Source organism: Tiliqua scincoides, chromosome 8, assembly GCF_035046505.1.
Source record: "Tiliqua scincoides isolate rTilSci1 chromosome 8, rTilSci1.hap2, whole genome shotgun sequence".
NCBI lineage: Eukaryota > Metazoa > Chordata > Lepidosauria > Squamata > Scincidae > Tiliqua > Tiliqua scincoides.
In genome coordinates, this window is record NC_089828.1 from 59,284,574 (window position 1) to 59,306,834 (window position 22,261).

Genomic DNA, 22,261 nt, shown 5'->3' on the forward strand with positions numbered 1-22,261 from the left:
GGAAGGCGACCCCCCTACAACCCGAGAAGGGCAGGTGGGTGCTGGAGCAGGAATCCATCCGTAAAATCTGATACGCTCTTAATTCTGATCCACTTGGAGTTTCTCCTGCTGAAGATCTTTTAGGACATTGGGGGGAAGGGGGAGAAGAAACACACCAGCCAAAGCAGGAAGGCAGAGGCCCTGCTCTCCTTGGCAGCATGTCCGTCATCCTGTTTCATAATCACCTATTTGGGCTGAGGGGTCTGAAGGGGGCACGTGGCCCTGGAGAAGGCCATGCAGCCCTTTTGCTTGGGATGCTTTATTTGGAAAGCCCAGCAAACAGGCGAAAGACCTGATCCTAACCAGCTTTCCAGTGCCAATGCGTTTCTTGACCAAGCACATGTGACAAGCCTCTTGCTGTCTGATATGCAAAGGGTGGTATGTTGGGGGAGTCTGGACAGACAGAAGGAAACATCTCTTCCCAAGCGTGTGATTGGTCTGTGGAACTCCTTGCCCCGGGGGGCGGTGAATGCACCTGAACGTCTGGATGCCTCTCAAAGGGGGACTGAACAGTCCAGAGGAAAGCCCAACACAGGCTACCAGCCAGGATGGGTGCTGTGCGGAGCCATCAGAGCCCAGGCCTGTGCATGTCGACTCGGAAGTAAGTCCCACTGCAGTCCCTGGGGCCTGCTCCCAGGAAAGTGTGGCTGGGATGACAGTCTGGGAGTCTCCTCAGAAGAAAGCCCTGCTGTGCCAGGTAACTCCCAGGAAAGCAACCTGGGCTTGGGCACTTTCCTGGGAGTAGCCCCAAGGACTCAATACCGAGCTCTAAACAAACGCATCAGTAAAGCAGCTACCACATTTTCCAGACTCACAGAGAGTCTGGTCCAACAAGAAGCTGACAGAACATACCAAGATCTAGGTCTACAGAGCTTTCGTCCTTAGTAGACTTCTGTACTGCAGCGAGTCATGGACTCTTCGCTCACAACAGGAGAGGAAGCTGAACGCTCTCCACATGCGCTGCCTCCGACGCATCCTCGGCATCACCTGGCAGGACAAAGTTCCAAACAACACAGTCCTGGAACGTGCTGGAATCCCTAGCATGTATGCACTGCTGAAACAGAGACGCCTGCGTTGGCTCGGTCATGTCGTGAGAATGGATGATGGCCGGATCCCAAAGGATCTCCTCTATGGAGAACTCGTGCAAGGAAAGCGCCCTACAGGTAGACCACAGCTGCGATACAAGGACATCTGCAAGAGGGATCTGAAGGCCTTAGGAGTGGACCTCAACAGGGGGGAAACCCTGGCCTCTGAGCGGCCCGCTTGGAGGCAGGCTGTGCAGCATGGCCTTTCCCAGTTTGAAGAGACACTTGGCCAACAGACTGAGGCCAAGAGGCAAAGAAGGAAGGCCCACAGCCAGGGAGACAGACCAGGGACAGACTGCACTTGCTCCCGGTGTGGAAGGGATTGTCACTCCTGATAGACGCTGTGCCAGAACCACCGCTCAGAGCGAGATACCAGAGTCTTTTGAGACTGAAGGCTGCCAACGATATAGCCCCAAGGACTGTAATGGACAGTGGCGTAGCTGGAGGGGGCGGAGCGCTCAGGCTGGCAGCGGGGCGGGCAAGCGGCCCCTCCCTTCGGAGCCGTTCCCAGCCATTCGGCTCCGTTTTGCTCCCCGTGCCGGGAATGTCTCCGAAGGGAGGGACCGCTTGCCCGCCCCGCTGCCAGCCTGAGCGGTCCGCCCCCCTCCAGCTACGCCACCGATGGGACGCGCACAGGTCGCACTCGCAGCTCTGAGGCCCTCAAGCGCAGCAGGCCCCGTTGCCGTGACGACGAGGGGCGGAGATCGGCGGGGGGCGTGCCCTGTGTGACGTAGGCGGCGGGGAGCCAATGGGGGCGGAGGAGGCCCGCCCGCATCGCGGCGCCGTGGGCGGTGCATTCCTTCGGCGGCGGAGCCATGCGCAGGGGGCGGAGCCGCGCGCGGGCGCCCGCCACGCCCCCCGGCGGCCCCGGGGAGGCGGAGCCGTCGCCGTCCTCGTCGTGGGAGTCGGAGGCGGGGCGCCGCGGGCCGCGGGGCCCGGGCTCGGGGGGCAAAGGCCGCAGCCGGCGCGAGCGGGAGCAGCGCGGCAACTGGACCGTCTCCGGCGGGCACGAGCGGAAGGTGGCCGCCAAGATCCGCCTCAGCCTGGCCAAGCGGCGCCGCCGCGAGCAGCGCGGGCCGCGCTCCGCCCCCCTCCGCAGAAGCAAAAGCAGGAGCAGGGCCGCCGCCGGGGGAGCAGGGAGCAAGGACGGGGACGAGGCCGCCGCCGCCCCCCCCTCCGGGCCCAATCCGCTCATGAACGTTCCCTGCTAGGCCAGCCTCGCAGGTACTCCGCGCCACGCAGGCCCCCCTCCCGGCTCTGCCCTCCCCCTCCCCCCAGCAGAAGAATCTGTGCTGTGGAATGAACGGAACCTGCAGGCCAGGCCTCCTAGTCCTCGTCTGCAGGATCAGGCCCGTCTGCAGGATCAGCTTTTCTAGACAGTAGAACTAGCCTGCCTAACTAGTTGATAGGGGAACTAACTTCTCTTCCACCATCACCCTCCCATTTCAAAGATTCCTTAAAAACCTCTAGTTCAGTGTTTCTCAGACTTTGGGTCGGGACCCACTAGGTGCCAATTTTCAAATGGGTTGCATAGCACCTGGTCAGCTGCTGCTGAAAGTATAGGGTACAGAGCTGCTGGGCAGGATGGGCTCCCTGTAAAAGAGAGGCATGATGCTTTACCCTGTATAGGTAGGAAAAAGGGATGCTGGAAAGGGGGGAGTGCTGCGTGGTTGGAGAAGGATCCAAATGTATGTTCTGCTTTGACTTCCAAGCTGGAATGTTTGAATTCTGTGCTATGCAAAATAACACCATGAGCATGCTGTGTCATGAGACTTTTGGTTGATCACACCTTAGGTTTGAAATTGGTGTTGTGACTTCTGGTCATGACATTACTTCCAGGTTAATGACATCACTTCCAGTGGGTCCCAACAGATTGTCATTCTGAAAAGTGAGTCCTGGGGCTAAAAAGTTTGAGAACCACTGCTCTGGTTCATTAGAGGCCAGCCCCTGTTTCCACTGGCTCCTTAGATGTAGTCCTGTGGCAGGTAAGGGCCCAATCCTATCCAATATCCCAGTGTGGGTGCAGCTGTGCCAATAGGGCATGCACTGCACCTGGGGTGGAGAGGGAGTCACAGAGGCCTCCTCAAGATATGGGAACATTTGTTCCCTTACCTCAGGGCTGCATCAGAGCTGGAAAGTTGGATAGGGTTGGGCTTTTAATCACTTCCAGAGCAGTACAGACCTCTGCACAGGGGCAAGGCCTCCAATATTTGGGGTTCAGGCAGGGCAAGGGAGGTCTCCACAGACCAGTTCCTTTTCAGTGGATGCAGATCCCCATCTCCATGGGTCTGCCTAAGACCTCAGAGAGCAGACAGTGAAGGCTAGGTAGTCCACTAATCTGAGGAGTCAAGGTGGCTTCTGGTTTCTTTCAGGCTGCATAAATGGCTGTCCATTGAGCATCTTTTCCCATCCTCTCTGACTGCTCCGGAGCTGAAGACACCTTAGCAGGACTGCTGTTGCTGAATTTCATGGCAGAGCTCTTACATGTCAACAGGTCCCAGATTCTCCAGGACAAACCAGAGGGGCCTTTCTGTTCAATACACCAACATTCCTAGCACCTTGCTGGCCTCCTTGCATTATTGTCTACAATCCATTTTTTAGGTTTATTTTTAATGTTTGTTAACCTCCTTCCCAAATGAAAGTCTTCCTAAGATGACCCACAATACAGATGCATGCAGATGTACACTCCCTCTCCACTCAGAAAAACAACAAAAGGTCTTGGAGCTCCTTAAACATGAACCAGCATATTTCAGCAGGTGTTTTAATGGATACCAGCTCTCTTTAAGGTCAAGAAACTTAAGGTTTTTTTTGGGGGGGGGGTGTGAAATAGCTCCACGTTACAGTGACAGGAGGAATGAAAGGAGTCTTCCTAGCTGTGCTGAATTACAGCACAATCCCATCCATGTTATTTAGAAGGAAGTCCTCTTTTGTTCAATGGGATGAACACCAAGGAAAGTTTGCATAGAACTGCAACCTATGGCTGCAATCATGTACACACCTAGGAGTTAGTCCCACAGAACTCAGTGGGACATACTTCTAGGTAAATAGGCACTGGATTTTGGTGTTCCTTCACCAGAGTACTGGGGTTATGTGTGTGGGTCCAAATGGCCACGAAATGTGCAAAATACAGTGGTGACTGCCCTTATGTGAAGTCCAGTGCTTTAGGTTTGCGTTCTGGTGCACCCTTTCTTGGGAGTCAGCCCCATTGCACATAGTGGGACTTGCTTCCAATTCAACATGTGCTGCAAAGCGCATTTATGACTCCAGGGATGGGGCACTCTTCAGCCTTCAAGGCCATTGAAATGGCTATTCTGCCTGTTATGTACAGTACCCATCACCACGTCTTGTGGCAGTGAGTTCCACAAGTGTTGGAAGGTGCGTGGTCCTCGAGCACAGCCCTATACACGTCTACTCAGATGGCAGCCCCAGTGGGTTTAGTAGGACTTGCTGCCAGGCAAGCGCATACCTAGGACTGCGACCCCAGTCGGTCAGGAGAGTCAGCCTGTGCCTGCAGAGCGGGTGGCGCTGTGGGGATGGTGCGCAGGGCTGCGCAGTCCCCACTAAGGACTCCCACCAGGGCTCACCTGCAGGCACTGCAGTCCTCTGCACACTTGGGAGTAGTAGCACAATGGGAGTAGGCCCATTGCACACACCTCTGAGTAGACCTGCGTAGGGTTAGACAGGGCCACTGGGCAACGGGGCTCGCTCCCAAGAAGGCGCTTGGGGCTGCAGTCCTCTCCACGCCTCCCTGGGGGCGAGGCCCACTGACTCGTGAGACCTGAGTGCACATGCAGAGGCGTGGGCAGTAGGACTGCAGCCCGTTAAGGCGGGGCTTCCGCGGGGGCGTGTCCTGTCTTGCTGACGTCGCAGGTCTGGTCGCGCCCCTCCGAGAGCAGCCCCGCGCAGGCGCAGTGGGGAGAAGCCGCCTGTGCTGACCTTCAGAGCTGCGGACCGGAAGCGGAAGTCGGCGGGATCGGGGTCCGGAGGCGGCAGTAGCAGCAGCGAGTGAGGTCGTCGCCATGCCGCGGGGAAGCAGGAGTCGCACCTCTCGGGTGGCGCCGCCCGCCAGGTGAGGCTGCCGGCCCCGTTGACTAACAGGGGGCTGGCTCCTGAGTAGAGCTGCACGGGAGTGGAGCCGGAAGGCCGCCGGGGGGCTCGGCCTCCCTCTTCCCCTGGCGCCGGGCCTCCTCCTCCTCAGGCGGCCGGGAGCGGGTGTTGGGGCGGTGGCGTAGCTGGAGGGGGGCGGAGCACTCAGGCTGTTGGGGAGGCTTTGCAGGGCGGGCAAGCGGCCCCTCCCTTCGGAGCCATTCCCGGCGGGGGGAGCAAAACGGAGCTATATGGGAATGGCTTCGAAGGGAGGGGCCGCCCGCCCGGCAGAGCCCCCCCTCCACCTACGCCACTGGTTGGGGGTGTCCTCCCTGAGTACCTGGCAGATGCAGGCAGCTGAACTAGATGGTCCTGGCCTGCTGCAGCGGGGCTTTTCTGACACCTTATGCCAATTAACCTGTGGAATTCCTTGCCACATGACATGGGGATGGAGCCTGGCCCAGGGTCTTTAAAAGGGGCTTGGACACATGGATAGAGGAAAAGTTGCATCACAGGTTGCCAGCTGATGGGCATGTGCAGCATCCTGGTTCTAGGTGGGCTACCTCAAGACTGCCAGGCACAAGGGGGTGGCTTATTGCCTTTTGTGCTCCCTGGTGGGCCACTGAGAGTTGCAGGAAGCTGGACTAGACGGGTCCTTGGCCTGGGCCAACAGGGCTGATGTTCTTGGAAGGGCTGATGAGATGCTTGTCCAGTCCTGGGCACTGCCCCTCCCAGTTTCCAGAGAGGTCCAGTCTGCTTGGATAGAATCTACCGGGTTGGGCCAAACAGAAGCAGAGGTGTCCATCTTCAGAGCCTCACAGCTGCTCTCCTTGCCTTCTAGTCTTGGTGCAGAGAATCTGTAACTCCGGGTTTACGTTGCAATCCCTTCCTATCCCCTGGTCCCCACATCTTCCTCTCAAGAGTAGCTTGCATGTGTTTCCTGGAGGGTCTCCCACTCAGGGGGCTTAGGGGGCCAAATTAGCCTTTGCATTCAGTAGTTTGTGTCTTTGGACCATTGAGTGGGTTGTCTCTGGTTGCTGTAACAGCTCTGACAAAGATCAGCCATCAAGATGTTCTTGTCTGTTTAGCACTCTCTGTTTTATCATTAGATTAGGCAAGAGTCTGCTGGCCTGTTCTGTGAATATTTAACTGGCTTAAAAATACTGTTTTGTGCAGGCAGCCCAGCTGCTGGTTTAGCTTTTAACAGTGCAGCCTTAAAGCCATATCTTATTTCTGCTTAAACTTTACATTGGCGGAGAGAAGCAGTTTTCTTCTTTTGCTGCTTTAGTTCAGCTTCACTTGGAATAGTGTATCAAGTTCTGGACACCCCTGTTTAAGAGGGATGGTGGCAAATTGAAGTATGTTCAAGGAGAGTGACTAGAATTGGGGGTAGGGGGGCCGGATGCCATTTCCCAGGAGAGCAGGTTGAAGGAGTTGGGCTTGCTTGGTTTTGAGAAGGTAGTCAAGGAGGGGGGGCATGATGTGTGAAGGATGGAGCAGATTTATTCTTGGTTGCTCCAGGAAGCTGGACCAGGACATATGGGTTTAAATTACAACAAAGGAGATTTTGGTTAAACATCAGAACTTCCTACTGGTCAGAACTGTTGGGCAGTGGAAGGTGCTGGTTTCCACCATTGGAAACCTTTTTAAGCAAATGCTGCACAACCATCCACTTGGGGATGTTCTTTTGGGCAGGATTTGAACTCTAATCTTGTATGCCCTTTCAACTCTGTACTTCGTTGAGTAACAGTACTCAGGCTTAAACTTCAGAGTCTTGCAAGGTGGCATTTTAATAGCCCATCTTTTCATAGAAGTGTAAAATACCAGTCCACAAAAACTTGCCAGTGCATTGGAGATACCCTCAACGGTAGAGCTGTGAGTTTAATTTTCTGGGAGAAATTGTCCCCCAATTGAGGGACCAGTTGCAGGGCTAATATAAACTGCTTTCCCACAAACACAGCTGGACCTGCCTTTGATTTCCCACTTGTTGCACAAAGAGGTCCAATTGTTCTGCTCTGTTTCACTTTCCAGAAAGGTATGGAGAGGCGCCTTGGTAAGGTTACTTTGTTAGAAGGTCCATAAAAGCATGATTCATTTTGCAGGAAAGAGGAGGAAGCCCCCCAGAAGGAGATGAGGTTGTGCTTACTCTGCCAGCGGAAACATGGGCAAAGCACTGGAACAAGCTCTGTGTTTTCATTAGAGGGAATCTGTTCCTGCTTTCTTGTTACTTCATCTCTTTTTTTCAGAAGGTGCTGCAAAAAAAAAAAGCATTAAATGTTTTGAGGCAACAAGATTATGTTCAAATCAGTGAGCGACATTGTCAGGCAAGGTTGTGTAGAATTGCATCCTGAGAGTAGTGGGCTGTTCTAAAAACGAACACACATGCTTGTTCTTGTCTCCACAGCCGTGCGCCCCCTATGCGAGCTGCTCCTCCACCACAAGCTGCACGTGCCCCTGTCCCAGCTCCCACCCCGGCTTCAGCAGTGGCTTCTCCTGCCCCCAGGCAGCCTGGTCTGATGGCCCAGATGGCCACCACAGCTGCAGGCGTGGCCGTGGGCTCTGCTGTTGGGCACACTCTTGGACACGCCATGACTGGAGGATTTGGTGGTGGGAGCTCTGAAGCTGCAAGGCCTGACATCACTTACCAGGTATGTGAGGAGATGCCCTTATTTGAATCTGACATGTGAGTGATGCATTGAGGCATACAGAATTCTTCTTACAGTCTGCGTAGTGTCTGTCTCTGTGTATTTTGTAAATAAGTGCCAGACCTGTCTTTGTCACTATATCTTCTCCTGAGATCAAGACTGTGAATTCCCCATCTCTGGCTTTGGATATGTTGCTTTGCTGTCAGCATTCAGGCTCCTTGAGGCCTAAAGGAGAAATGTGTCTGTCCTTTGCACGTAATTTGATAGCTTTGAATAAGATTTCTGGTATCCAGTACAGCTTGTATGGTCTTCTGTTTCTGAATACTCAAAATAAAGTGAAATGTCCAGGTTGCTGCATAATGTTTATCCGTTTGATGTTTTTGGTCAGGGTTATTCCCTTGGTGAGTTGTTGGGTTCTAAAATCAGTCTTGCCATCTTATTTGTTTGGTGTTTGCTCCCCAGGAGCCCCAGGTGGCCCAGCCTGCAATGCAGCAGCAGTCTCAGTACACCCCCTGCCAGTACGAAATGAAGCAGTTTCTGGAGTGTGCCCAGAATCAGACCGATCTGAAGCTGTGTGAGGGGTTCAGCGAGGTGCTGAAGCAGTGCCGGTTTGCAAATGGTAAGGAGTCTGGCTGACTTCCCCTGTGGCCCGAGGACAGGCCTGCCTTCTCAGCAGGGCAGCTACTCTGGTCTGGCCTGAGGGAAGATGGCCACATCCCGGGAGTCAGCATCACCTTACTGAAAGATGCCTCTGTTTTTTTCCAGCCCCTGCCTGGGGTGACTTTTAAAAGGGAAAAAGCAAAAGGGCAGTACTCATCACTACAGAGAGGAGACTCCCAGGTGGGAGAAGAATGCAGCACTGACCTGTGTAGGAACTGCATGTCAGATAGTTATAACTCCACACTCCCCCCCCCCAAAAATTTTTTTTAAGCTTAATATCTTAACTAGTGATTGGTGCATTTTCCCCTGCGCCTCCCCCCCCCCCAAAAGATAGGATCTGGGATCAACTGGTCTTATAAAAACCACTTGCTGACAGGCGAGGAGCCAGAAAAAGAGTGACTGTCCTTGTAGTAGGATAATGTTGCCAGAGGCCAGGAATGTCCTGCTTCAGATCCTCTTCTGGTTTTTGGATCTAAGCAATTTCCAGTTCCGATACTAATCAGTGTCTTTCTTTTTCTCCTTCCAATCTGTAAATCTGTAGGTTTAGCTTAACATCGGCTCTGCAGGATGAAGACTGTTCCAGTTATTTAAAGATGTTCTCCTAGCAAAGTTTTATTTTAATGTCTAAATCGCCTTTCTTGTTAATCTGCGGCCACCTGTCTATCCCAAAGAAAGTCTGGAGTGTTTCCACGTCAGAAAGGGTGGTGGCAAAGGAGTTCGGCATCTTTTGTGGTGGATGGGCTGGGCAGGGTATTTCAGAATTTTATCGCTGTTCTCCCTCCCTGCTTGTGTGCCTGTTGATGATGCTCCATTGTGATCTTGAAATAAACATGTACTTACTCACTAGAAAATGTGTTTTTTGAAGAGCCTGCAGCATGGGTTACAATGATTAACTGATTAACTCCAGTCTCTGGGGAATAAAATCAAGGTGGGGTAGAAGTTGAGGAAGTGACTTCCTTTGACATTTAAGGTCACCACCTCCTTGAAGATAAAGCTGGTTCTCCCACCTCTGTCTTCTAAGTGGTCACATTTTCCTAGAGATGTTTTCTGAAGGTACAGGTCATTCTTACCTCACCTCTCACATACACAAATGTTCCAGGAAAAGCTAAATTCTACAATTTGAACAAAATTGTGTAACTAATGTGTATTCACTGCATCTAATTAAGATGAGCTGTCCTGCAGTACTGTCCCAGTTCCCTTTGACAGTTAAGGGAGTCTGCCTGAAAAGGAGGCCTTGAACTCCCTCAAATGGTGAAAAATATATCAAGAATTGCAGGCTCCCATCACACAAAAGAAGGAAAAGGGAAGTGCCAAGCGTGTTATTAGTTTGACTATGTAGGACACTCAAGTTACAGGGTGGGTTGTGGGCCAAGTGAACATAAGAACAGCCCCACTGGATCAGGCCATAGGCCCATCTAGTCCAGCTTCCTGTATCTCACAGCGGCCCACCAAATGCCCCAGGGAGCACCAGATAACAAGAGACCTCATCCTGGTGCTCTCCCCTACATCTGGCATTCTGACTTAACCCATTCCTAAAATCAGGAGGTTGCGCATACACATCATGGCTTGTACCCCATAATGGATTTTTCCTCCAGAAACTCGTCCAATCCCCTTTTAAAGGCGTCTAGGCTAGACGCCAGCACCACATCCTGTGGCAAGGAGTTCCACAGACCGACCACGCGCTGAGTAAAGAAATATTTTCTTTTGTCTGTCCTAACCCGCCCAACACTCAATTTTAGTGGATGTCCCCTGGTTCTGGTATTATGTGAGAGTGTAAAGAGCATCTCCCTATCCACTCTGTCCATCCCCTGCATAATTTTGTATGTCTCAATCATGTCCCCCCTCAAGCGTCTCTTTTCTAGGCTGAAGAGGCCCAAACGCCGTAGCCTTTCCTCATAAGTGCTAAGGGATTCCCTCTGTACCTGCTGAAGTAGCTTGAAGGGTTACAGCAACTGTGGGGCAAGGGTGTGAGGATGCAGCAATCTCGATTCAAAGGTGTGCAGAAGGACAGAAAAGCGTTCAAACACAAGCCTGGGAGGGTTTGCAGGGAGGGAAGCAAGGCAAGAGAACCAAGATCGCCTTCCTGGGGAGACAAGTTCTTGAGAGGCAGCTCAGCACGTGCTGCCGCTGCAGTTGGCATAACTTGGGGGGGGGGGAAGGGAGGCAGTCTGATACCTGACCTGGGAACCAGTTGACACAGTGGTCCTTGGGGAATGGGAACATGTTTGTTGCAGACACAGCAGGTCTGCAAGGGACAGCAGCAATGCTGGAGGAAGATGGACTGATAAAATGATGATGGGTGTGACCCTATCTTATTATATGCAACTTTCCCATAGGGAATATCTGGTGGGGTGAGGAGGTCATCAAGGGCTTTTATTTTGTGTTACGAAAGTTCATGATGGTCTGTCCCTGGCTGGAGGAGATGTTCTGTTGTCCAGCACCCTGCTGAGAGGGTGGCAGAGGGTTCCTTGACTGCTCAAGAGGTCCATGCCTCAGTTGCCCTAAACTCAGTTAGGTTTACAGTGAGGTTGGTGAGGGAAGCTAAGGCTGAGGGCACCTCTTGTATGTCGCTGATGACTGTGTACAACAAAGTCAGGATACTGCTTGTGTGCAGGTTCAGGTCTGCTGGTCAAGCAAGGCTCAGCCAGGTAGGGAATTTCCCAAAAGCTAAAGAAAGGCAAGGGTGCTCTTAAGCCAGCTTGGGTGGTGCTGCTCTGAAAAGCCGAGGTTTAGCCTTGCTCCTTAGTCCTAAACTGCCTGGCTCCTCCCTGCAATCAGGCTAATTTCAAAGGCCACACAAGGAAGGTGCATAGCATTCAGTGTGAAATTTGGTTCCCCATTCAAGCCGTTCTTCATCACTGGACCAGTCACAACATGGGACATTTAAGAGGGCTTGGAGGCAAAGTTTACTTTTCTGGTGCAAAGAATTGTGTGCCAGGTTGCAATGTGGGCTGGGACAGCTCCTTTCCCTGAAATCAGCCGTGGGGGGGGGTGAGTTCTAGTGGCAGCCAGGGAAGAACAGTCATTCTCACAGGACATAAGCTCTGTTACCTGCTATTCACAGGTAGTGGTGATGATGGGAGAGATCCCTCTGTCAGGTTGGGGGGAATCAAACTTTCAACGCCATTTTCAGAGAAAAGCCAGACTTGTTCTTACCTTGAATTGTACCAACATGGTGCCCCGCCCCATCTTTTCTGCTGGGGTGGTGGTGGTGGCCCTTCTTTCTCCCCTCACAAAGCCTGGTCTACTGGCACAACTGTATGCCAGGCACAAGGTTGGATTCTTACTGCTGTTAACTGAGCAGTGAGTTGGGTGTATGGATGCAGGGGGGGGGGCACCCTCAAAATTTGGCAATGCGGGTTTGAATTCTGTGAAGTGTACAAATTACACAAATTGGAATGGCATGCTTTGTGCATAATTTTGCCACTTTTTCCTCTTTTGTGTAATGTGTAATGTGTCTGATGGCCACAGGGAGGGACATTGCAGGGCACTGACCCATCATGCCTCCCCACTCCTGCAAATCTTTTATGGGCTTTGAAGACTTCACCGGATATCGCTGATGTGCTTTCAGATATATCTTCTCTACAATGAGGGCTAGAAACTTGAGAAGCTTTTAAAAAAGAAAACTGAATTCTCCAGTAAAGATATCGTGTGGCTTTCCTGTCCTGCAAAACCATGTCATGCACACATCTCTGCTTTTGTTTGGGGTCTTCTCTCCTGTGTGTGACACTCCAGGTGTGGGGCCCGTGTTCAGTGACAAGCAGGTGACTCATGGCTGTGCTGTAGAGTTGCCTGCCGGATGGTTCTCTTCATTCACCTCAGAGCAGGGTCACTTCTAAATAAACGCTCCAGCAGGCAAAGCACTCAAATTGGAGGGCTTGGAAAGACTCCCAGATTGCGTTGCCGTTTTTATTTTCAGCATCACAGCCCCTCTAGGAAACCTGACCCACGGCAAATGAAGAGGGGAGGCTGAAGACTGGTTTGTTGTGGCTTGACTCAGAGACTTTAATGAAATAGAACTAATATTTTGGAAATTTGGCTTTGGCTCCTGGCTTACTGAATTACGTGCAACGACCTGAGCAGCAAAGGTTATGGTGAGTAGACACTTCCTTTATTGAGAAGCCAATCTTGTTCAGCAATATTAGTCAATGCACAGCTCTAGAAACGCCATGATTACTGTGTAAGCCCAAGGCTTTTGAGAATGGTTAGAAGCAGGGCATCGTCTGAGCCAGGTGCAGGATGTCAAGATGCCTCTTACCATGCACAGAGTGCATTTTACTTCCTAGCTGGGTAATTGCAGTCAGCCCCCAAGACGTACCATTGAGATTGGAGCTGCCAAGTCAGCAGATGTTAACTCCATGTGAACTTATGTGCTTGCATTATACAGAAGGAGGGGGGGAATGAATTAAATCCACACACTCCCACCTTCCAACCCCCCCCCCCATTTTTAGCCAACTTATGCCCTCCTCCAAGTAGCCTTCATAGTCCACTGAGAGCCAAAAAAAAACTTGATGTGTCTATAGAATTATTGCCAAGGAAGCTGGTGGCCATCTTGTGGTGGTGCATTCCATGTGTTAGTCATGCTTTGTATGACAAGATCTACCTTAAAATCAGTGTGTTGGATCAAGTGGGCTGACTCCTGAACTGAGGAAACACAGTCATGGTTAGGAAAAGAAGCCTGTGGACTTGATGTGGCAGGAGGCTGCCCTTCATTGCTGAAATTTGCTACCTCCAAACATGGTGACTGGGCACCAGCTTGGCTGGCTTTAGAAGCAGGCCTAATTTCAGGGAATGGTGCAAATCTTTCACCTTACAGTGACTGAGGGCTGCCAAAAGACACTAGTGACTGTTGCAACCTCCTTTGTGACACTGGGGGTGAAGGTGAACATTCCTTTGGTCCTTTCTGTGCCAATTGTCAAAAAAGAAATTGAGTGACAACATGCAAACTACTATTCCAGTAGGCTCAGGAAAGACATTCGCATAGTTCTCTCTCCCTCCCCCTCCCCCCCCACAGAGAAAGAGAGAGATCTTTATCTCTTTCTGATAGTCCTGGATAAAACCATTCATTTTGCTTTATTTTCCTTGTAGCATTTTATCGTCCTGAAGTAAACCTCTAGTGGAGTCCTGGAAAGCTGGTTAAAATGACCAAGACAGAAGAGCTTCCAGATAGCCACTCATCGGGGGAATTCTATGAAAAATATGAGCCAAAGGAGATCCTGGGACGGTAAAAATACAACACCGTCTTGCTAATGATGTTTGTGAAGGGAAGGGCCAGAGCTCGCCGGTTTGGCATGCAGACTTCCTGAGCAAGATGGTTTGGCTTGATATAAGACAGCTTCCAATGTTCCATGCCTCTCAGAATAATTTTTTTTAATGTACAGAAAAATGCAGCAAAGATAAGAACACAAAACAAGCCTTGCTGGATCCATCTAGTCCAACACTGGGTGGCCAGGGGCTTCTGGGCAGCCCATAAACTGGGCTCTCCACTCATGCAGTGTCAAAGGGTGCTGATGTCATCTGAGAAGAGGCAGTCCCGCCTGGAGAATGGGGAGTGCCTCTTCCAAGACAGCACAAAGTATCTGAGTGTGCAATCCTAACCCCTTATGTCAGTGCTTTCCAGCACTGACATCAGGGCAATGCAGTTCCGAGGTAAGGGTGACTTACCTTACTTTGAGGAGGCCTCTGTGAGTGACACCCAACTGCAGGATGCAGCACACGTCCCACTGGCACTGCTATGCCAGTGCTGGAAAGCACTGACATAAGGGGTTAGGACTGCACCCTGATTCTGTTTTGCCTGATGCCCTTGTGTTTGGTCTGCCTTTCCAGAGGCGTGAGCAGTGTGGTCCGCCGTTGCATTCATAAAGTCACCAGAGAAGAATATGCTGTAAAAATTATAGACATCACAGCTGGAAATCTGTCCCCGGAAGAAATACAGGAGCTGCGGGAAGCTACCCTGAAGGAAATAGACATCCTCCGGAAAGTCTCCGGGCACCCAAACATAAGTAAGTCAGCCATACGGCTCCATTTTGCTCCCCTCCCCACCAGGAATGGCTCCAAAGGGAGGGGCTGCTTGCCCGCCTCGCTACCAACCTGAGTGCTCCACCCCACCTCCAGCTACTCCACCGCTGAGGTACAATAGGATTGTGCCCACAGCAACATTAAATTTGAATGCAGTTATTTATTCATTACATGTTATTAATGATGCATACTATGTAGCTCCCCTGGCATGTAAACAGCAAGGTTGCCAGATCTTGAGGTGCCAATTTCTCCAGAGACAGCTTGCAGGCATTTAGTACAGGGCCCTCAAAAACGCAGGGCCTGCAGTATGTGCTACTTTTACTACTGGTTAATCCAGCCCTGGCAAGTTCTCCCAGGAAGAGGGTTTCCAGTCCCCACTGACTGCTGCAGCCTTCCAGGCATGGAGGCAGATGACTTGCAAATCTCATTTATCATTGTGATGATTCCAGGAGGTCTTTCTCAGTGAGGGGTTGACATGTTCTGGCTTGGGAAGTTTTCAAGGCATTACCAGTCAATGTAGAGTCCATTTGCCAAAATGTCTGTTGGTTCCAGAGCCACATTTGCTAAAAGACAGAGCAAGGCGCCACCTTAGTGGTGGATTTTCAGTATAACTTAATTTTATTTAATTTAGTATTAGGAGAAGCAGAGCCGTTTGGGTTTGCTGCTTCAGGTGCAAAAAGTTTTGGATCTGTCCTGGGCTGTTCCTGCCATCCACCACTGCAAACTTCATGTCATTTAATTGCAGTGACTTCCCCTGAGAATCCCTGGTCATTAAGTAAGAAATTCTGCAATGTATAATCTCTGGATAGCTAAATGCTCCTTTGCTTTTTTTTTTTGGAAGCTAAGCAGGGTCAGGCCTGGTTAGTACTTGGATGGGAGACCGCCTGGGAATACCAGGTGCTGTAGGCTTATACCATAGTCTTTCAAGACTGAAGGTTGCCAGCCAACCATTTTTTATTTTAAAATATTTTTATCTTGCCTGCCCCTCCTAAAAAGGAGCTGCCCAGAGCTGCTTATAATAATAATAATTAAGAAATAGGCACAATGAAACTAAGAACAAGCCGCAAGCTCCCCCCTCCCCTCCTCCCAAAAATAACCACTAACTCCAAATCAGGAGAACCCTGAAGAGCAGGCCATCAGTGCAAACCAGTGAGGAGAATGAAACTGCCAAGGAAATCCAGTGCAAATTTCAGTAGGCAAACTTTGAGGCACATTAATGATTGCGTGAACAGACTCCAAGGAAGAGCTCATTCTAGAATCACAAAGGGGGAGTGTAAGAGGGTGATCTTGTGCCTGTGTCTGCCTCCCACCAAGCTCCCATTGCTCCCCAGTCACCTTGAAGGAAGTGGGAGCCGTTTATCTGCTATCCAGCAATGCCTCCTCTGCAGATCGGTTTGGAGCAGTGCGCCCAGGTGTGCAGGGAGGGGAGATGCTTGCAAGACAATCCTGCCTCACTAAGGTGTTGCATTTTGTTTCCAGTCCAGCTGAAGGACAGCTATGAATCTCACACCTTCTTCTTCCTGGTGTTTGACCTGTGAGTACCAGGGCTTCCAACTTGCATGTGCTCCTGGAAGGCAGAGGCCTGGCTGCCTTCCTTTGTGCCATGAGTATTGTACTGTGAGCCCTGCATGGGGCTGCAATCAAAAATTGGGCATTCTGGTATCTGCCTGACCACCAGGACTCCCTGTCTTACTTCCCGGCCATCCAGTCTCCTCCCCTAGGCGCAGCTGTCCCTGTCCTGCCTCTGTGTCAGGCTTCCTGGGGCCTGCTCAGATTTCCTTGTAACCTTTGCTAAGGTCTCTGGTCTTGCAGATCTATAGAGTCTATATTTATTCATTCTTGACGTGTGCGAGAGACAGGACTTGTCTGCTTTCAGCAGCCTCTTAGGTAACAAGAGCAAGGAAGGGAAAGACGCAAACCGGATGGTTGTTTAAAGCAGCACAGTTGGAGAAAGATGCCACTTCTCCTAGGATGGAAGATCTGAATGGGACAGGAAGGATGAGCAAGGCAACTGGGACTGGGGATGAGGAAGGATGAGCAAGGACTGGGGAGAAGCAACCAGGGCAGTCATTCCCGAACTGTCAGATAAACAAACGTGCTCGGCTCATGCGAGTTCTGAACCCAAAATGGGCCTTGGTCACCATTTCCCCAGCCTTGTGCACTCTGAGCAGGCAAAGGGTTAAAAACTTTCCCATTTCTGAGACTGAGTCTGCCAAGACTCCCTAAAGAACACAGTCCAGAGGGCAACTTGGGATTTGCATCATGCACCCACAGGGCCTGTTGCCTCTTAGAAGGACAATGAGATCCCCCCTCCAATTGAAGGGGTTATTAGCAGATTGCCCCTTGGAAGCTGCAAATTCCTCCTCCAGGAGCAAGCTGATTATTTTGACCCAAGAAACAACCTCGCCCCGGGGAATGTCAGCTGAAGCCTGCTGGGGTTTTGACACCTCTCTCTGGGTAGCCTCCAACAGCCCTGAAAGAAGGTCATCCTGCATCAAGGATCAGCACCGCTTTGTCCTTGGAAAGCTCACTCTGAACTGGAGTCCTTCTCTCATTGCTTGTCCTCACTGCCTCTGCCCCAAGCTGCCCCTCCCAACTCAATCCCCCTTCCCTGTCTGTAACCGACCAGTTGTGGCAGAACTTGTTTAACACTGTCTAGAAATTAGGGGGTTTCAGTTCTTTCCCCATGCCCCATAAATATCTTCTTGTTGACATATTTTGGGCTTTAAGTCTCTCGCTATTGCTTTTCTTGGCACCATCCAGAAGGGGCACTCTATGACCAACAGCTGAACACACACTTCTGGGTTGGAAGGGTGTGTCTCCAGGGCACTTGTGGCAACGCAATCTGTCTCCATTTGTTTGCTGTGCATGTGCCAATCTGAATGATTTGCTCCTCTGACCTGGCATCCTTCATATCAGCTTCTGCTCAGGGCAGGTAATCCTGGCCCGTTCCACGCTGGCTGTGTCTGGTTCAGTCAGCTGCAGCACCACTCCACTCAATTACTCTGAAGAGTCAGCCTGTCCTGTCTCTGAATGAGTTGCTGGCACCTCATTGCCAATTAGCAAGTTCTCTGGTTAGGGTTCCACATAGACTGAATTACTGTTCTTTAAAAGGCAGATTGCCCAGTGGAAATTCCTGCTGAGCCCTTCTCAGATCTGGCAAGGCTCTAAGCTAAATTGGAAGTTTATTCCTGAAACAACAAGGGCTAGTAGCATGTTGAGATAAAAGCTGAGATTTGCAGGATGTCAGGATACTGTCCCTTGGAAAGTTTCGGAATGCTGTTGGAGTTCTGAAGGAGAAAGAGAGGTTGTGGCATCCCTGAGGGATGTGCCTGAGCTGCCCCTTTGGTTTTGGACCAATCCATCTTCTTTACAATGTCCTCTTTTCCCACCGCAACACAGAATGAAAAGAGGGGAGCTCTTTGATTACCTCACGGAGAAAGTGACCCTCAGTGAGAAGGAAACCAGGTAAAGTTAAAGTGTTCCCCCCCCCAACCCCCTGAGGATGCCACAGGAACATAAGAACACTGTCATTCAGGCATGTTCAGGGGAAGGGGGGCTTTCCAGGGCCTGCGCACGGGTGCTCCCATGCACTGAGCCTTGGATCTTCTGCATGTAGAAGAGGTGAGCCACAGCCCCTCCCCGAGGACAGAGATCCCTTCCTTGTGTGGGGACGAGCGGGGAAACACCTGCCTTCTGTTTGGGTGCCTCTGTTCAGCTGCAACAAGGGTGGTTCCCCCCCTCCAGAAAGATCATGCGGGCCCTCCTGGAAGTGATTCGGTACCTGCATTCCTTGAACATCGTCCACCGAGACCTCAAGCCAGAGAACATCCTCCTGGACGACGACATGAACATCAAGCTGACAGACTTTGGCTTCTCCTGTCAGCTGCAGGAAGAGGAGAAACTCAAAGGTGGGGGGACTGGGGGTTGAAGAGGGAGCAGGTTTAAAAAGTGGCCTTCCTGGCAGCCTGTGGGATACGAGGCCTCTGGCCATCAGTTCAGCTCCAAAATGATGGCGCTGGCCTGGGTCGTGCTCTCCTGGCAGGCACCCAGCACCAGGTACACCTGTAGACAAGCAGGTCACGCATCACACTTAAAAAAATAGTGTTTCCAGGTAGCAGTGACATCATGTACAGTCACCAAAAGTTTAAGCACAAATTTCTTGTTTTCTCACAGAGATCTGTGGAACTCCTGGCTACTTGGCTCCTGAAATTCTAGAATGTTCCATGGATCCAAACTATCCAGGTTATGGGAAGGAAGTTGACATGTAAGTGGAACAATGTGGCAACCTACTTCTCACCATGTAAAGGTAGATAGTAGCTGTGCTTAACCCTCAGTCATACAAAGGTCGCTCATGTGATTCCACCCTTTCTCCCCTCTGTCCCTCATGCCTGGAACTCGCTCCCAGCTCCCCAGTGTGTGTGTGTGTGCCATGTGTGCGTGTGCCTCAATTTCCCTTTCCTTTTTCCATTGTCTTCCTCATGACTCCTGCTGAGATTGTAGCTGCTTGGGGTAGAGGTTGTCTTTTCACTCTTCATAAAGCATTGTGTACAGTGAACCCTCCATTCAACAGACTGAGGGTGGGGGGGAACTCTGTTAAATCCCAATCCCCCTCACCAGTTCATCCATTGAACCCGCCCCCCAACAGCTGTGTAGGTGCTGCCCCTGCTCTGCTACTCTGTTCTGGGAATCCCCTGGTGGAGAGAGGAGCAGCAGCAACACCACTGATGAGGCTATCCCAAGGCAGGTCCTGGCTGGGTGGGGGGGCAGGCTGGTGTTCCTTCTGGGCACATTCCCATTTCTGCTCCATTCCTAGGAATGCTTGAGGGCCGAATGGAGAAGGGCAGCTCCAACCACAGCCCTGGGAGGGAGGTCAGCCTCTCTCAGCAAGTTCCGACCCGTGACTGCCTGCCAGAGGTCCTCTGGCACTGCTGAGGGGACTTGGGGAGGGCTGTTCATGCGCCTCTGGAATCTTGGAAAGAAGCTGGTATTTCTGAAGTCCTTTAAATGGTTGGTTTTGTTTGCATGGACAAAACATAGTTTAGCAAAATAGGTTTGAAAATAGTTAACACTAAAAGTCAGAATAATTAGCAAATGTAACGTAAAAGAAGAGGGGAGAGAGAGCAGGCGGGTGGCTTTGGAGAGCAGCCACAGTGAAGAAGGTGTCTGTGTGTCTGCAGGTGGAGCACAGGGGTGATCATGTACACCTTGCTGGCCGGCTCCCCCCCCTTCTGGCACCGGAAGCAGATGCTGATGCTGCGGATGATCATGAACGGGGACTACAAGTTTGGCTCCCCAGAGTGGGACGATCAGTCAGACACCGTCAAAGACCTGGTGGGCGACCCTGAGATCTGGAGGGGGGGCCGGGAGCTGGGGAGGGCCCCGGTAAGGCAGAGATGGGGAAAGGTGGGCTGCTTGTGGCCCAACTGTTCTGAAAGAGCCCTAATAAATAATAATAAAACTTTATTTTTATCCCGCCCTTCTCCCTAACGGGAGCCCTAGTCTTCCCCCCCCCTTTTATCCTCATGACAACACTGAGACTAGCCACCTTCATCCCCCCCCCCCCCGGTTACCACATTAGTGAGCTTCATGACTGCATGGAGATTCACACTCCGGCCTCCCTGGTCCTAGCCAGAAACTGACCCCAGTGGTGTGTTTTGCCTGCAGATCTCCCACTTCCTGGTAGTGAAGCCAGAGAAGCGCTACACAGTGGAGGATGCTCTCGCTCACCCCTTCTTCCAGCAATACGTGGTGGAGGAAGTTCGGCACTTCAGTCCGTTCCGGAAATTTCGGGTATCCAAGGCTTTTCCTGTTCTTTTACAACCAGGGCTGCCTGGTTGGGGACTCACTGGGGGTGCTGACTCTACTAGATGGCTAAATCTGGTTTAAAACTGGTTTAAGTTCCATGGCTTCGGCCTGCTTAACTTGGAAACAGTCACAGTGTGAAGGTGCCTGGAATTCTTTGGCCACAGTTCCCGCATTGCCAAAATAGATACGGTCTGCCGCCTGTCACTCACATGGCTTCCTTGAGATTATCCTGGCAATTCTAGTTTTGGGGCACGTGCTGGACAGGGTTTAACTTCACTGTTCCCTACTGCAGGCTACCGTGTTGGGGAAAACAGGACTGACTAGCCACAGCCATAGCAAGGAGGCAATTCCACAAAGGGGCAAGAATGTGAGGTTCCCACTGGTGCTCTGTAGATGCTGGGTGGAATCTGCCTTTGCATGGTCTTCTCTGGGTCCTCTGCTGGGCTGAGATCATTTAGGAGAAGGAATCTTTGCAGGGACCTTTTGGAAAGTAGACAAGTGCATCCCTGGAACCCGGGGTTTTAATCACTTTCTAAGCTAATTTACTTGGAGGTCAGCATCTTAGCTAAAAAACCAAGTGATTTTCCAGATGGGGCCATCCTATGCAGCCCAATCCTATGAGTCATTTATAACAGTGGCTCTATCAATCTACTGTCACGTGTGGCCCTGTGGTGGTGCAAATGTCATGCTGCCACTGCACGTGATGGAGCTGCTGGTGGAAATGGCCCAAGCTCTGTGCACATGCCAGAACTGCCCGGACTCTCTCCTGGACCATGTAAGGTGGCAGAGAGGGTGGTGTGTGGTTGGGCAGGGGGAGGGCCGGGAAGTGGGTGGATCGCGATGGCAAAGGTGCAGGCCTGGTCCTGGTTTTCCAACCCACCAACTCCCCTTCCTCTCCTTGGACATAATTTGACTTCTTGCTGGCCACCTGAGTCCTCCCCTCACTGCCTGCAGGGCACGCTCCACTGGCTCCGTGCTACAGAGTGGCAGGGAATACAAGCGGGTTGTGGTTCTTGCTGCAACAGACTGTACCGTAGCACCCTAAAGAACAGGCTGTTTACTGCAATGTAACATCCACAGACCCAGAGTGCTTTTCTTTTTGGGGTGGCTCAAAGATGAGGCTGGCTGGTTTCCTTCCAGGTCATCTGCTTGACTGTCCTGGCCTCAGTTCGGATCTACCTCAATTACCGCAACGTCAAGCCCGTCACCCCAGATGTGATGCAGCGCGACCCCTATGGCCTGAAGCCTGTCCGCAAACTGATCGATGCCTGCGCCTTCCGGATCTACGGCCACTGGGTGAAGAAGGGGGAAGCCCAGAACAGGGCGGCCTTGTTTGAAAACACTCCTAAGGCCATCCTGCTCAGCCTAGCAGCCGAGGAAGAACTCTTCTGAAGGGCAAGCAGGCCAGTCCCTGGGTGGGCGACATCCAAGCGCATCAACAGCCGAGGCAGAATGCCACGTATGCTTCCTAATGTGCAGACTGACCCCGCCCCCCCTGTCGGGAGCCAGAGACTGTCAGCTGCTCCCCCCACCTTCTTGCAAAAAGGTTGTTTATTTCATATCCACCTCAAGCTTCCCTGCTTCCCTTTATGGGCAGATAGCAGGATACCACCCCCCCCCCTCAAAAAAACCCCACCTCAAATGATACAGGAAGCTGCCTTGGTCTGGATTAGATTCTCTGCATTTTCTACACTGCTCTGCTAAAAAGCGGGTTCAAGGGCTTCAGGATGGGGCTAAGTGGAGCAAGTGTCTCTTTCTTCATCACTGCAGTAGACTGTAGAATGGAGAAATTCAACCCGTCAACTCTCACCCTGGCACACACAAATGCTGAGAGGTACCAAACCTTTCTATGGAATGCAGGCCTCTCAACCCTGGCCTGCTGGACTCATGGAAATCATGGTTGCCACATGAGGTTGTGGC

At 51.6% G+C, this 22,261-nt stretch overlaps 3 protein-coding genes across 3 annotated transcripts; all 3 read left to right on the forward strand.

Annotated features, from left to right (window-relative positions):
- Nucleotides 1-1,939: 1,939 nt before the first annotated feature.
- Nucleotides 1,940-3,681, forward strand: NUPR2 (nuclear protein 2, transcriptional regulator). Its single transcript, XM_066636483.1, has 2 exons — nucleotides 1,940-2,348; nucleotides 3,497-3,681. The coding sequence occupies exon 1, from the start codon at nucleotides 1,940-1,942 to the stop codon at nucleotides 2,333-2,335; it is 396 nt and encodes a 131-aa protein (XP_066492580.1). The 3' UTR covers nucleotides 2,336-2,348; nucleotides 3,497-3,681.
- Nucleotides 3,682-5,067: 1,386 nt separating this feature from the next.
- On the forward strand, nucleotides 5,068-9,366 carry CHCHD2 (coiled-coil-helix-coiled-coil-helix domain containing 2). The gene is made up of 4 exons (XM_066635114.1): nucleotides 5,068-5,193; nucleotides 7,615-7,858; nucleotides 8,318-8,474; nucleotides 9,057-9,366. Exons 1-4 carry the CDS (start codon nucleotides 5,144-5,146, stop codon nucleotides 9,065-9,067), a joined length of 462 nt encoding a protein of 153 aa, XP_066491211.1. The 5' UTR covers nucleotides 5,068-5,143; the 3' UTR covers nucleotides 9,068-9,366.
- A 2,902-nt stretch (nucleotides 9,367-12,268) lies between these two features.
- On the forward strand, nucleotides 12,269-21,772 carry PHKG1 (phosphorylase kinase catalytic subunit gamma 1). Its single transcript, XM_066635109.1, has 10 exons — nucleotides 12,269-12,609; nucleotides 13,604-13,739; nucleotides 14,342-14,517; nucleotides 16,013-16,067; nucleotides 17,936-18,001; nucleotides 18,281-18,444; nucleotides 18,710-18,800; nucleotides 19,714-19,867; nucleotides 20,201-20,326; nucleotides 21,482-21,772. The coding sequence occupies exons 2-10, from the start codon at nucleotides 13,657-13,659 to the stop codon at nucleotides 21,731-21,733; spliced, it is 1,167 nt and encodes a 388-aa protein (XP_066491206.1). The 5' UTR covers nucleotides 12,269-12,609; nucleotides 13,604-13,656; the 3' UTR covers nucleotides 21,734-21,772.
- Nucleotides 21,773-22,261: the final 489 nt, after the last annotated feature.

Bases quoted from the DNA above. Each gene is read 5' to 3' on its own strand.
- CHCHD2 (XM_066635114.1), top strand. From the start codon at position 5,144: ATGCCGCGGGGAAGCAGGAGTCGCACCTCTCGGGTGGCGCCGCCCGCC. The intron at 5,194-7,614 runs GTGAGGCTGCCG...TTGTCTCCACAG, and splicing joins CGGGTGGCGCCGCCCGCCAG to CCGTGCGCCCCCTATGCGAG. The intron at 7,859-8,317 runs GTATGTGAGGAG...TTTGCTCCCCAG, and splicing joins GGCCTGACATCACTTACCAG to GAGCCCCAGGTGGCCCAGCC.
- NUPR2 (XM_066636483.1), top strand. From the start codon at position 1,940: ATGCGCAGGGGGCGGAGCCGCGCGCGGGCGCCCGCCACGCCCCCCGGC.
- PHKG1 (XM_066635109.1), top strand. From the start codon at position 13,657: ATGACCAAGACAGAAGAGCTTCCAGATAGCCACTCATCGGGGGAATTC. The intron at 14,518-16,012 runs GTAAGTCAGCCA...TTTTGTTTCCAG, and splicing joins CTCCGGGCACCCAAACATAA to TCCAGCTGAAGGACAGCTAT. The intron at 19,868-20,200 runs GTGGGCGACCCT...TTTTGCCTGCAG, and splicing joins CAGACACCGTCAAAGACCTG to ATCTCCCACTTCCTGGTAGT.